At 41.3% G+C, this 15,417-nt stretch overlaps 1 protein-coding gene across 1 annotated transcript in view; it reads left to right on the top strand.

Moving 5' to 3' along the window:
- Nucleotides 370–15,417, top strand: part of EPG5 (ectopic P-granules autophagy protein 5 homolog) — a 123,016-nt gene continuing 107,968 nt past the window's right edge. The window contains 2 exon segments of the mRNA XM_021092525.1: nucleotides 370–531; nucleotides 14,146–15,090. Of these exon segments, the coding sequence (XP_020948184.1) occupies nucleotides 469–531; nucleotides 14,146–15,090 (1,008 nt within the window). The 5' untranslated portion in view covers nucleotides 370–468.

Genomic DNA, 15,417 nt, shown 5'->3' with positions numbered 1-15,417 from the left:
GGGATCAAACCCACGTCCTCATGGATACTAGTCCCATTCGTTAACCGCTGAGCCAAGACGGGAATTCCCTAACTGACTAGTTCTGGTTACCTAAAGGTCAAAACAAAAATAACAAGCACCCTCCTCGGACTCATTAGGCCAACGTGAGTGAGGTGTGCCAGCGTGCCCTGGATCCGAACCCAATGAGGATCAGCGGAGCCTGCGAGAAGGACGTGACCTATCACAGACTCAAAGAATCGGCGTGAGGGGCGGGGCCTAGGCGGAGGGGGCGGGCCCACTACTTTTAGCGAAAACGTCTCGCGGAGTAGTTTGTCCTATGTTGTGGCCCGTAGAGGCTCCAAGTTGCCGCCCCCACTCCGGGAGTGGTAGAGATTAGGTCATGTGACAGTCCGGTAGCCGGAAGTGAGCAGGTGTGGAAGGCGCAGGGTTTCGACAAAAACAAGCGGCGACAGTCCCACCGCAGGGTCTATGGCAGAGGCGGTGAGGCCCCCGCGCCGGGCGAAGGCCAAGGCCAGCCGGACTAAAACCAAGGTAAGGATAACCTCCAACCCCATTCCCCCCGCCCGAGGCCCTGGCAGGTACTGTCTGCTTTTTCTTGTCTTCCGCCTCTCCAGCCAACCCTTTTCCTCCCCTGAGCCCCTGTCATCCTCTGCCTCCACCTCCCCAAATTTGATCCCCCCACACATTGACACCACTCCTGTTCTTCTATTCCTCTTTCACGTCCCCGTGCGAGACTTTGTCAGGAGCCCCTTTTTTCTTTTTCCTCTTCTGAACTATCGAGGCTCTTCCTTTTCTGCTCCTTTCTTGACTTTTCTCATCCGAGTCTGGGTTCCTGTCCTGAAGCAGCTTTTCTCTTCCTGCCTCATCTTTGACTCTTTCTCCCTTTTAACCTGTGCACATTTTCTGTCCCTCTAGCGCATAAAGAGGAGAGAGACCTTCCCTCCACGCAGAGACTGGTTCCTTTGGCAGAGCTTTATAGCTAGGGACAGAAAGTCGACTGTAGTGATTGTGCCTTTTTAATTTAAAAATTCAAGGTGGTAGTGGTGCTGCTGCTGTTTATGTCTCATTTATTCTAGAAACGATGGGACACGAATGACCAAAAATCAGACAGGTCAGTACTAACGCAGCAGATTTGAATTTTCTAGGTTTCCTGGATTAGAACATTAGACTGCTGGTTTGGCTTAAAGTTGATTTATTTTGTTTTTAGGTGCATTTTGGGTTTTCTCTTTGTTCCCATATGTTTTTTTGAAATGACACTTATTTTATAGTGAACAGATTAAATGCTTCCCCTGATAAATGGACATATATAATTTTGGCTTATCTGATACTGAATTTATGGTAAAGAAATAATGAGTATAGTATTGAAAGTACATGAAATTTCCTTTCCTACAAGTGGAGGATGTTCCAGAGCAGGTGGAACTTAAAAATGATACAAAAAGTTGGGTTTTCTCATGGAAACAAGATTTTAACAGGAATCTGGTGTTCAAAGGTCCCTGTTTAATAAGCTGTAAATTACTCATGTGGATCCCTTTCATTATGATGCCTTTTAAAAAGCTGTAGTGGAGTTATGTGCATCAGTGTTCCCAGGTCTTTGAGGAGTTACTCTTTGGGGAGAAAGCTATTTTGCTACCTAACTTCAGAAACATTTTTAAGAGAAATAATTTTGCATTGTATTAGACTGGTAAGGAACTATCTAGATAGAAGAGGTCCCTGAATAACCCAGAATATAGGAGTGTAAAACATATAAACATAAATCTATAAAGAGCAGAGTCTTAATTCTTAGTCTCTCATTTTTTTTCAAATGAATGATGAGACTAAAGCCTAGAGAAATTAAATGATAAGCCAAAAGTCATGGAGTTAGTAAGAAAATTCAAGTTAAAGCCAAAAAATCTTAATTCTCAATCTGGTAGCTTAATAATTGTTCTACATATGTATATGTGGCTATTGAGAGAATGTTGTAAATACTTAAAAATAGTTAAGAGGATTCTGTCGAGTTATTTTGTTTAGAATAGGGTTTCTAAAATAAAAAAATTAAAAATCAAAGTTTTAAATCGATCATGAAAAAACAATTACTCATTTTATTGACACATTGTGGGTGACTTTCCTACCCAAACATAAATTTATTTTTTAATCTTCTAAAATGTGTAAAGAAGTCTTTATTCCAGAGGTATTCTATCAAACCAGAAATCCTTGACACACACTTGTAATCACTCTCCAAATTCAGTCACTTGTCTTGCCAATTATATCTTGTAATTATTCTCTCAATTCTGTTCATTTCTCTCTGTCCTAATTCCACCATCCTCCAAAGAAGATTTCTAGGATATTTTTCTAAATTAACCTCTGCAAATTAATTCTTGCTGCCCATTCTGTAAACAAAAGATGGATTGATATTTTTGTAAACAAAACCACCAAATGATCAACTCTCCTCTTCAAAACCTTTCCCACTGCCCAGAGTCCAAGAGTCCAAAGTCCTTAGCTTGGACTAAATGCCCTACATAATCTGACTTCTATGGTTCTCCTCTGTCTTAGGTCTCTCTGCTGTCTATTTTGCTTCCTTTCCTTCTTTTAGGGCCTTTGCACATGTTCTTTCCTCTGCTCTGACACATCTTCCTGGCTCTTTTCATCTAACTTAACTACTGCTCATTCATGGGGTCTCTGCTTAAACTTACCTCATCACTCACATTGCCTGCTGCTCGCCCCCCTTGTGTCGCTCATCTCACTTATAGTGACCTTGTTAACAATTCTGTCTTTTCCCATAAACTGTGAACCCAGCGGGGGAGGGACCTGTCCTTTTCCCAGTACCCTTCACAGTCCTTCTAGACATTTGATAATGTTTGTTGAATGAAGGGAAAAAAAAATACCGGTATTAAAGAATATTTCCAAGCTTTGTCACTCAGAAGAAATTACTGTAGTTAATTTCCTCTTAGTAGTAGAAAAACAAATGAAAAAAGTCCAAGACACCAGCAAGGCCCTCATCCTTGTCTAGAAAATTAATTCTTTTTTTTATAGAGTAAATAAATTTATTTCTTAGTGCTGGTTATGGTTTAGCTACAGTCATGAAGTCCTACAGTAATGAAATCTTTACCATCCGTGGTGTAATTTAGTAACTATAGAACCTTAAAGTAGTTCTAAGGCTCATTTTGGGAAGTGAGCAGTGCCATGTGCTATTGCCTTTGGATAGTTTGAATGGCTTCTGGCCCAGCAGCTGACCTGTATTCCTCAGTGCTGATCATCTGAAAGATTACCTCATATTGCTAGTTTGTGGTTATCTGGTGCTTATCATTTGATACCAAAGAGGTAGCCCTAATACGTTTCCCTTGGCTCAGAGGACCCTGACTTTGGTGATCTTGGTAGATTATTGGTTAAGAACAGATTTTTTTGTTTGTTTGTTTTTTATCTTTTTAGGGCTACACCAACAGCGTGTGGAAGTTTGTTGGCTAGTGGTCAAATCGGAGCTGCAGCTGCCGGCCTGTGCCGTAGCCACAGCAATGCTGGATCCAAGCCGTGTCTGTGACCTATACCACAGCTCATGGCAGAGCTGGATCCTTAACCCACTGTGCGAGGCCAGGGATTAAACCTATATCCTCATGGATACTAGTTGGGTTCATTACCACTGAGCCACAGTGGGAACTCCCAAGAACAGATTTTAAAGATTGGACTTACTCTGCAGAAGCAGTGTATTTTATAGTCATGGAAAGTAATATTTGCGGTTAGTATTAAATTCTGAATGCCAGCAACTCACTAACGTAAGAGCATATTGTGATCACCATGGATAGAGTGAGATGTGTCCCAGAAAACCGATGACAGAAACAGAGGCCTTTAAATTCCCACCCCTCTTTCTCCTTGGCCTAGATAATTTCTACTCTTAGTCCCTCCCTCCCTCCATGAGTGATTATAGGACTGAACTTGGGGGATGTTCTCTATTATTTCACTCCTTTTGTGCCTCCTAAGATCCATTTATTTGTTGAATAAACACTCATTGATCACTCACTCAGTCCCAGAAACTGTTCTAGGCACTTGGGATGTAAACAGAGGAAAAATAAAAACAAAAAATAGAACCTGGCCTTAATGTAGATTGTATTCTGGAGGGAGAAGACAGACAGACAAACAGGAAACCCTATGAAAGTAATAAAATATATGTTAGAAGATGACAATGCTATGGAAAAAAGAAAGGAACAGGGTAAGGAATTGAGTACGCAGAGTTCCTGTCATGGCGCAGCGGAAACAAATCCAACTAGGAACCATGAGGTTAAGGGTTTGATCCCTGGCCTCGCTCAGTGGGTTAAGGATCTGGTGTTGCTGTGAGCTGTGGTGTAGGTTGCAGACGTGGCTCGGATCCCGTGTTGCTTTGGCTGTGGCGAAGGCTGGCAGCTATAGCTCCAATTCAACCCCTAGCCTGGGAACCTACATATGCCATGGGTATGGTCCTAAAAAAAAAAAAGGCAAAAGACAGGAATTGAGTACTGGTGAGAAATTAGGATAGGTTGTGACTTTAAAGAGGCAAGTCAATGTAGTCCTTATTAAAGGTGAAATTTAAGTAGAGACATGGCAGATGAGGGGGTTAGCCATGTGGATCTTGGGATCCACTGGGGCAAGTGTCTTAAGGCATTGGCATGCCCTGTGCTGTCCTGGAAACCGCAAGGAGACATTGTGTTTAGGGCAGAATGAATGAGGGGAGAGGAGTTGGAATGAAGTCAGAAAGGTAACTCAGGGCTGGGTCATGTGGCACCTTGTAGGCCATTGTAAGGACTTGTACTTTAAGTGAAATATGGAATCCATTCAGGGTTTCAGTCAGAGAAGTGGTATGACCTGAATTATACTTTAAAGGGTCCCTGGGCTTGCTTTGCTGGGAATGGATTTTTAAGAGAGCAAGAACAGGAGCAGAGGCCACCTAAGAGACTGTTGCAGTAATCCAGGCAGGAGGTGGCTTGGTCCAGAGTTGGAAAGTGGAAATGGTGAGAGGTGTTTGAAGCCTAGGAGTTTCTGAAGGTCTCGGCAAGATTTGCTGGTGCTTTGGCTGTGGGATATGAGAAGACAGACATGGATGGAGGAGGTGGCAGTGAGGGGAACAGCTTTGGGGGCAGATCAGGCGTTCAGTTTCAGATGTGCTAAACTTGCAATAAATGTCTGTTAGACATCCACGTGGACTGGGTATGTGAATCTAGAGTTTGGGGGAGAGCACCAGGTTGGAGATAAAAGATTTGGGGGTCATTAATATATAGGAAGTTATTTAAAGCCAGAGACTGAATTAGAATTAGGTCACCGTGGGAGTGTCACATAAAAAAATGGTAATAACAGAGCCCAAGGGCACTCCAATTTTAAAAGCTTTAGGAGGGGAGGAAAAATCAAAGGAGTGTGAGGAGCGACCAGTGGGACAATATGTGTTCCCAGTGCCCTTAATTGAGTGCAGAGTCCTTGAAACTGAGAGAAAAAAGTGTGTGAAGGGGGAGAAAGGGATCAAGCCTGTAACTTCTGCTGCCACTTAAAGTAAGATTGTTGAGGAGTTCCCATTGTGGTTCAGTGGTTAACCAACCCGACTAGGAACCATGAGGTTGTGGGTTCGATATCTGGCCTTACTAGTGGGTTAAGGAGCCAGCGTAGCTACAGCTCCAATTAGACCCCTAGCCCGGGAACCTCCATATGCCGTGGGTGCGGCCCTAAAAAGGCAAAAAGACCAAAAAAAAAAAAAAAAGATTGTTAAGAGCCACACAAATGTGGCAGCCAAGAGGAGAGGTTGTATTCATAGCAAAATGTACAGCTCCCGCCCTTCCCCTTTTTACTTGGAAAGCATTCTTGTACATCCCGAGGAGAACGGGTAGAACTGCCCTGAGAGCTGTTGATCTGATAGTTGGACCCATGTGTCCAAGCCCTTTTTATCTGTGCTCTGCCGGGCATTGTGCTAAGTGCTGTGGATACAGACATTAAAGATAAACAGACCCTGTATTTAAAATAATCCCATGGGAGTTCCCTTCATGGCTTAGTGGTTAACGAACCCAACTAGTATCCATGAGGTTTCGGGTTTGATCCCTGGCCATGCTCAGTGGGTTAAGAATCCGGCATTGCTGTGGCTGTGGTGTAGGCCGGCGGCTACAGCTCTGATTCGACCCCTAGCCTGGGAACTTCCATGTGCGCGGGTGCAGCCCGGCCCTGAAAAAAAAAAAAAAAAATCCCATGGAAGTATTTTATGTAACGTGTAAAAGTGAACCTTTATTTATGAAGAAGCTCCTCCTCATTATTTTTTTTTAATGTAAGTTTTTGTTTGTAGGGCTGCATCTGTGGCATATGGAAGTTCCTAGGCTAGGGGTTGAATTGGAGCTGCAGCCACTGGCCTACACCATAGCCACAGCAACGCAGGATCTGAGCCACATCTTCGACCCATGCCACATCTTTTGGCAATGCCAGATACTTAACCCACTGAGCAAGGCCAGGGATTGAACCCTCATCCTCATGGACCATAGTTGGATTCTTAACGTGCTGAACCACAACAGGAACTTCTCATCAGTATTTTTAAAGAAGGAAAGGAGTTGTAATTTTTTTTACTTCAAAGAAGACGAACTGCAAGTGATGAATGGAAATTTCCCATTGTCTTTAAGAACTTACAGGGAAAAAATCCTTATTATTATTTTTCTCAATACAAAAGTGCTCCTTGCTTAAAACAAGTACTTGTGAATGAGTGTAAACACACACACAGAAATGGACAGCACAGAAATGAAATGCCCTGAATTCCTCCTCCTGGAGATTAACTATTGGTAGTAGTTTGCTGTGTGTTCTTTAGGTTTTCCTCCATGCATATGCCAACATTCCTGGGCATATATATTGTAATGTATGGTTTAGTATGTTTTTCTGTATTTACTAACAACTCTTCCATTTCTGTATAACTTGGTGATTATTTTTTTTCTCCTGTGGAATTTTTTTTCTTTCTTTCTTTCTTTCTTTCTTTCTTTCTTTCTTTCTTTCTTTCTTTTTCTTTCTTTCTTTCTTTCTTTCTTTCTTTCTTTCTTTCTTTCTCTCTTTCTCTCTTTCTCTCTTTCTCTCTTTCTCTCTTTCTCTCTTTCTCTCTTTTGTCTGTTTAGGTCCGTACCCACGGCTTATGGAGGTTCCCAGGCTAGGGGCTAATCAGAGCTACAGCTGCTGGCCTACACCACAGCCACAGCAACTCTGGATCCTTAACCCACTGAGTGAGGGCAGTTCCCAAAGTTTAAATATTTGTTGGATAATTGCAACCTCTTGGTTACTAGTCGGATTCATTTCTGCTGTGCCACGATGGGAACTTCCCAGAATTATTTTAAAATTGGTTCTCTACCTGTATATAACTTATGTAGACATCAAAAATAAAGAAATATAGATTCTTCTTGATCTCTTTGCCATTTTCAGTTGTAGGAAACAGTTATTTTGTTAAACTAACGTAAACAAATTTGTTAAAATAAATTTTGCTTTAAACTATGTAAGTACTAATTTTTGCACACACAACTTGGTACATGTGGAGTTGTGTTTATTTTATGATCTGTGATGATTGTTACATATACAGTGTGTTCTGATTAACTCAGGTAGGCAAAGTAGTTGGAAGTTGGCTTTCTTTTTTTATTTTTAAACAAAATTTTGTATTTTAGGTGTAAGAATAAATTCAGATTTTGAAATAAAAGTTCTCTTTCCTCTGAAATCATTGAATAGTCCCTCTGCTTTCTGAGAGGCATATAAAAATAAACTTCTGAATATGCCAGAGCATGTGTTAAGTTTAAATATTTGTTGGATAATTGAGTAATCTCTTCATTTTAGAATTCTAGGACCTAAGAGCTCAGCTTACAATTGGTACTAAATAAATTTTTGTGAATTGTATTGTCTCAAGAAACATTATTGAACACAGTATTGAAAGTCAGAAGCAGATCAGATCCAGAGAAGCATAAGATAGAGTCCCTGGTCTCAAGACACTTGTGATCTATTTGGGGGACACAGTATAAAGGTAAATAACCACATGCAATAGCATGTGACCAGGGCCAGGTGGTAAGTATGTACCACAGGGAGTTCAGAGTAAATCATGTGTGGTGGAAGGGTTGGTGTGGTCATTGAAGATTTTGTCTTGGGACAGGATCATGACTGAGTCATCAAAGGCACCGAGTGCCAGAGTTAAGAGTCAGTCTTTCATTAAATGGAAAGCTGGAGTTGTTTTGTGTTGTTCAGAGCAGTGTTTTGGGGGGACCAATCTTATGGTGTTTGGGGTGAATTTGTGGTGGGGAGGAGCTGGAGGCTTGGAGACTTTTCAGAATCTGCTCTTCTATTCTGTGCTTTGGAGAAAGTGAATTGATCCATAGGGAGCACACCACTGCTTGGAGCCCATGGTTTGGTGATGATCACAGCGAGTCTCTTCTTCCTCCACATATGTACCCCAGAGGTCCTGTCCTATCCAAGAGTCTCTGAGGGGCCAGGGTCAGGACTTTGCCACCCTTTCAAACAGTGGTGTGTCTCGAAGTGGCCCATCCTTCCCTCCTGCCTGCCTGCCCTGCTCTGTCCAGTCCAGTCTTTGAATCAAATCATCACCTTCTCTCTCCTTTCACCCACCTCCTTCTCTGGAGCAGCTCCAGGGTGAGTCCTCTTTGGACCTAATTTCTGTAGCAACACAGGTAGAGAGTTTTCTTTTTCCACTTTTGAAACAGAAGCACTGAGTTCCACCTCCAAGGAAAAAAAAAAATACCCCAAGTCTTACATGTTCTTCCTGGGGAGTGGTGCTGGGAAGGTTTAAACAAATTTTTTAATTGATTATCTAACCACATAATGTGTTGCTGTCATTATGGTTACACTTGTTCCCAGGAAGGTAGGTCTGCTGGAAGTGGGCCTGCAAGTTTGGTAGTAGCAGCTGGAGACTTCATTTTGAAGGAGGAAGTGGTTTGAGGGGGTAGGAGTTTGGGTGACATGGGACAAAGGGGAGTTAAAGCTACCTTAGAGACCGGCTGGAGAGGAAGCCTGAGGTGGCCTGTCTGTTGGAGGAGGTGTGTTTATTTGCTCTGTCCTGGATTAATGTGGTCTATCTTGGCCTACTCCCAGTGCCCTATCTTCTCTTCCAGTTAGCATTTAACACTCCCAGAGGTCCCTTTTAGTTTAAGAAAAGAGAACTAAAAATTTCTCCCTCTAGTCAGGCCAGGGATCAAACCCACATCCTCATGCATACTACTTGGGTTTGTTTCTGCTGAGCCATTCCGGTCTCTACTTTCTTACTTTTCATTTGTTTCTCAACTCACTATGTTTTAAAAAAAAATTCATCTTCTCATATAGCAACATATTTATTAAGATGTAATTCACATGCTATACTTATTTAAAGCAGGTAATTCAGTGGTTTTTGGGATGATCACATTTTTGTGTCACCATTACCACAACAGGAATGCCCAACGCGTTTCCATAAAGGAAGCATGCCCTCATGTTACCTTCCCACCAGCAGTGCATGAGGGTGCTTATTTCCTACATCCTTGTCAACACTTATTGTTAGATGACTTTAGTCATCTTTGTAGGTGTGACATATTATCTCATTATGATTTTGATTTGCATTTCTCTAATGACTAATAATTTTGAGTATCTTTTTATGGGTTGTTTTGTATGTCTTCTTTGGAGAAATCTCTGTTAAGATCCTTTACCCATTTTTCAATGGGGTTATTCAATCTTTTTCTTTTTTCTCTTTTTAGGGCTGCACCTGTGGCATATGGAAGTTCCTCTACTAGGGGTTGAATCGCGATTGCAGCTGCCGGCCCATGCCACGGCCACAGCATCATGGGATCTGAGCTGTGTCTGTGACTTACACCACACAGCCATGCCATATCCTTAACCCACTGAGTGAGGCCAGGGGTCAAACCCACATCCTCATGGATACTACTTGGGTTTGTTTCTGCTGAGCCACAATGGGAACTCCAGGTTATTCATCTTTTTATTATTGAGTTACAAAAGTTTTTTTTTTTTTTTTTTAATCTGGATATGAGCCCCTTGTAAGATAATTGATTTGAAGACTTTTTCTTCCATTCTGTGGGGTTGTCTTTTCACTTTTTCATATTTTCATTTTCAGCACAAAATTTTTATAAAGTCCAACTTATCCACTTTTTTCTTTTGTTACAGGTGCTTTTGGTGTCATATCTAATAGGCTTTGCCTAACCCAAGGTCATTAAGATTTATTTCTGTGTTTTCTTTGAAACTTAAAAGTTTTAACTCTTACATTAGTCCTATGATCCTTTTTGTTAATTTTTTTTTTTTGTCTTTTTTTTACTATTTCTTTGGGCTGCTCCTGCGGCATATGGACGTTCCCAGGCTAGGGGTCCAATCGGAGCTGTAGCTGCCAGCCTACGCCACAGCCACAGCAACACAGGATCTGAGCCGCGTCTGCAACCTACACCACAGCTCACGGCAACGCCGGATCCTTGACCCACTGAGCAAGGGCAGGGACCGAACCCGCAACCTCATGGTTCCTAGTTGGATTCGTTAACCACTGAGCCACGACGGGAACTCCCTTTTTGTTAATTTTACATACGATGCAAGGTAGAGGTCCAGTTTTATTCTTTGGTTATGGAGTTCAGCAGCATTTGTTGAAGACTTTTCTTTCCCCATTGAATTGTCTTGGCATCCTTATTGAAAATCAACTGATCTTAATTATATGAGTTTATTTTTGAATTCTCAGTTCTGTTTCATCGGTCTATTTGTCTATCTATGTGCTCAAACCACCCTGAATTTATTACAGTAGTTTCATAGTAGATTTTGAAATTGCAGAGTGTGAAATCTCCAACTTTGTTCTTTTTCAAGATTGTTTTGTCTTTCTGTGTCCCGTGTATTTCCCCATGAGTTTAAGAATCAGCTTGTCATTTTTTTGCAGCAGCAGCTGAGATTTTGATAGGGATTATGTTCAATGTGTATATCAATTTGAGGAGTATTGCCATATTAACAATTCTGTGATCTGATCCATGAATATGGGATGTCTCCACTTTATCAAGCCTTTCATTTCTTTCAAGTTTTGTTTTATAATTTTCAGCATATAAATTTTATCCTTCTTTTGTTAAGCTTATCCCTAAGTATTTTATTCTTTGTTCATTGTAAATGAAATTGTTTTCTTAATTTATTTAATGACTGTTCAGTACACTAAGATTTGTTCTTTGCCCTGACCAGCACACCAGTGTTTCTTTCCCTGTAGTACCCATTGGGCTCCCTCTTCTAATTTTATCTTCCTGCCCTCTCAATCTAACACACCTGTTTATCATAGCTACTGTGCTAAATGTCATTGCAGTGTAATTGGACCCCCTTTTTCATTTTCTTGTAAACTAATATAATGCTTTCCTATTATTTATGATCTTTGGCAGTTTGACATAGTGGTTTGTATGCATTGTGTGGCTATTCTCTGCCTCTGTGATCCACAGTTCACAGTGTGGACTGAAGTAATTTTGGAGGGACATTGTGCTTCTTGTGTCACTGCCATTTGTAAATATTTAGTAGTTCATTACCAGCAAGCTGAGCTCAGATTCCATTTCAGAGGCATTCTTTTTTTCTTCCTGATATTAAGTACATATAAATATTTTATCTTTTTGGCTATTTACTTGTCAACTTTTTATTTTTTTTGCTGGGCATTTTTGGGACAATGCAATCCAGAATCACTGATAACAATGTAACTATCATTTTGCCTTGCTTAAAATTTCACAGTGAAAGGGAAGTATTTGAGTGATTCAGCTATCTTTTAGTTTCTTTGAGTGTAACATTTTTTTTTTTTTTGTCTTTTTGCCATTTGTAGGGCCGCTCCCACAGCATGTGGACGTTCCCAGGCTAGGAGTCTAATCAGAGCTGTAGCTGCCGACCTATGCTAGAGCCACAGCAACTCAGGATCCAAGCTGCGTCTGCAACCTACGCCCAGCTCACAGCAATGCCGGATCCTTAACCCACTCAGCAAGGCCAGGGATCAAACCACCCGCAACCTCAAGGTTCCTACTCGGATTCGTTAACCGCTGTGCCACGATGGGAACTCCGAGTGTAACAATTTTATTTGAATAAGTAAATAATAAATATTTCCATATTTCTTCTTTTGCAACCAGCCTTTCCCCCCCACATATCTAGTTTATGTGTTAATGGCCGAGACACTTTATTAAAAAACATTATAGTAAAATAAAATTATTTTATTTTGTTTTTTAAATGTTTGACTTAAAAAAAATTTGTTTTGGAGTTAATTTTGGATTTATGAAAAGTTGCAAATATAATACAGAGCAGTCTATATACCTTTCATCCAGCATCTTTTTATGTTATGTAACTTTAAATTCTTTGGTATAGAACATTTATCACAACTAACAAATTAACGTGGTATGATACTATTAACTAAAATACAGAGCTTATTTGGGTTTTAACAGTTTTCTTGCTAATGTCCTTTTTCTGTTCCAGTATCCAGTCCAGGATTCTATATTGCGTTTGGTTTTCTCCATTCTTTTGATAGTTCCTCAGTCTTGTCCTTTCTTTGATGACCATAACCCTTCTGTTATTTTATAGACTTTTCCTGAATTTGGGTTTTGCCTGGTGTCTTCTCATGTTTATTATTTATTTACTTTTTAATTTTTTTTGTCTTTTTGCCATTTCTTGGGCTGCTCCCGCGGCATATGGAGGTTCCCAGGCTAGGGGTCGAGTCGGAGCCGTAGCTGCCAGCCTACGCCAGAGCCACAGCAACGCGGGATCCGAGCCGCGTCTGCAACCTACACCACAGCTCACGGCAACACTGGATCCTTAACCCACTGAGCAAGGGCAGGGATCAAACCCGCAGCCTCATGGTTCCTAGTTGGATTCATTAACCACTGCGCCATGACAGGAACTCTGTCTTCTCATGTTTAGATTGAAGTTATACATTGTTGGAAAGGGTACTGAAGAGGTGATAAGCCTTCTTAGAACACTGTACAGGGGGTTGTATTACTGGTTATACTAACCGTGATCGCTTATTTAAGGTGTTGTCTGCCAGGGGTTCTCCACTGAAATTTACTGTTTTTCCCTCTGTAATTACTAATATTTATTAGTTTAATAATAGTATTTGTAATATTTGAGAGATACTTTGAGACTATTCGGTTTCTGCCTACATTTCATTTAGTTTCATCATTAGTAGATCTTGCCTTTTGCCTGCAGCAGTTATCATCATGATATTCTAATCGTGATTTTGTTTTTCTCATTCCATCTACATTTATTAATTGGAATTCTTCTGTAAGGAGAATTGCCACTTCTTGTCCATTCAGAAAAAAAATACATTATATATGTATATATATTTAGTTATGTTAGTATGGGCTCAAGGGTATTTATTTTATTCTGTGGGTTATAATCTAGTACTATAATTATTTATTTTATTGCTCAAGTTGTTGCTCTTACTTTTTCTGCCTGAATTTTGAATAAATATGTTTGTCAAGATGAAGACAAACCTTTTGAAGCTTAAGATACTTGGAGACTGTTCTCTTTTACGTAACCTCTAGCAGAATGGAGAATAGCCTCAATAAGACTCATTAAGACTTTCCTTCTCCATTCTTTTTTTTTGAGGGGGGTGCCGTAGTGTGCCATAAAAATTGTATTTTTGTTGTTGTGGGATCTCCATTCCCAGGCTAGGGATGGAACTCATGCCACAGCAGTGAAGCCTCCAGATCCTGACCACTAGGCTACCAGGGAACTCCATTCTCCATTCTTGAATCATAATTTCTTGCCCCCCCCCCCTTTTTTAGGGCTGCACGTGCAGCATATGGTTGAATCAGAACTGCAGCTGTCAGCCTACGCCACAGCCACAGTAATGCCAGATCCGAGCCCTGTCTGTGACCTACATTGCAGCTCATGGCAACACCAGATCCTTAACCCACTGAGCAGGGTCAGGGATCGAACCTGTGTCCTCATGGATATTAGTTGGGTTCGTTATCACTGAGCCACAACAGGAACTCCCCATTTCTTGCTATTTTCATGTCTTCTTCTGTTGGGATTAGACTAGTGAGTCTCCCAAATTCACCATGCTCAAAGTTGAGTAATACAAAATATGAAATACACTGCTAATGAAGTGTATTTAGATTCTATTTGCTAAATGATCAAATTTAGATTTTTTTAAATAGAATTTAAAAATTCCTCATGTTGGAAGCATCAGTTATTATCTTATAAATTATTTCCCATTATAAATCTTGGTTTTAGGAAAAGAAGAAATATGAAACCCTTCAGAGGGAAGAGCCTGCTGAAGTGTCCCTTCCAAAAACCTCCAGAGAGCTGGAAGTCCCTACTCCAGCTTGTGAGTTCAAAGAAGACCATCTGAAGGTGTTAACCGAGTCCCAGCTCCAAAATGATGCCAGTGGACAAAACGAGAGTGAAATGTTTGAAGTACCACTCACCTCCTTAACTATAAGCAATGAAGAGTCTCTGACCTGTAACACGGAGACTCTAAAGGAGGGGGAGGTGACCAGGGCCTGTGTTGGGGATGATGCAGTCAGGCCGAAGGGCGACCCTGGCGACAGTGTTGGAACCAAAGTAGAAATCCCTGAGAACTTTACAGAAATAGAGGAAGATAAATTGGTACAAAGTGGACCTTTGGAAAGCACACTGCAACCTGATGTTTCTTATATTCAGCAGGAAATGGAAAATTTACAGGTCAGAGAAACTCAGAACAGGAAAGAAGGCAAAGAGGTGCTGAGTCTTTCTTCAGAGGTGCTGCAGAATGTTGGCTTGCAGAGTTCTTGTGAAGCCAAAGACGTTTTTCAGCCACCTAGAGTGAAAAAACTGTATCCCCATTTGCCAGCTGAAATTGCTGGGGATGTACCAGCTTTGGTGGCAGTGAAATCCTTGCTTTGTAATGAGCGACTTTACCCAGAGCTTCCATCTCAACCAGAAGTGGTACCGTTTACTAAAGAGCAGCTAAAAATCTTTGAGCCTGGTTCATGGCTGGAAAATGTTGAGTCCTATTTGGAAGAGTTTGACAGCATGGCTCATCAGGACAGGCATGAATTTCATGAGTTGCTTTTGAACTACTCACGATGTAGGAAGCAGCTGCTGCTGGCTGAAGCCGAGCTCCTTGCCCTAACGTCTGATTGCCAAAATGCTAAAAGTCGACTGTGGCACTTCAAGGAGGAACAGTTGTCTGTACAGGTACATTGACTAGTGTTCTGTAAAAGCTGAGAGGAGCCTGGGGAATTTGCAGAGGATTTGCATTCCTCTGATGCCATCAAGTTCTGGCTTCTGCTCCTAATACCCACACTGACCATTGCCTCAGCCTGTAGTAATAAAGTCAGCGTGTCAGATGCTCGAAGGGGCCCAGCAGGTATCCTGGAGAAGTGAAACAGGTTGAGCGGGACAGTGGTCACTGAGTAAACTCATGCTTGGTCCAGCAGGGGCAGCTGCTCTTGTGTTACAGTTGATGGTGGCTGTGAGGTGATGTTGGTCCAGCATTGCCACGTCTTATGTTTCTCTAAGAGA

The sequence above is a fragment of the Sus scrofa genome, chromosome 1 (assembly GCF_000003025.6).
Source record: "Sus scrofa isolate TJ Tabasco breed Duroc chromosome 1, Sscrofa11.1, whole genome shotgun sequence".
Classification (NCBI taxonomy): Eukaryota; Metazoa; Chordata; class Mammalia; order Artiodactyla; family Suidae; genus Sus; species Sus scrofa.
Note: the sequence above shows the minus strand (reverse complement) of the source record. Positions and strands in the feature narration are given on the sequence as shown.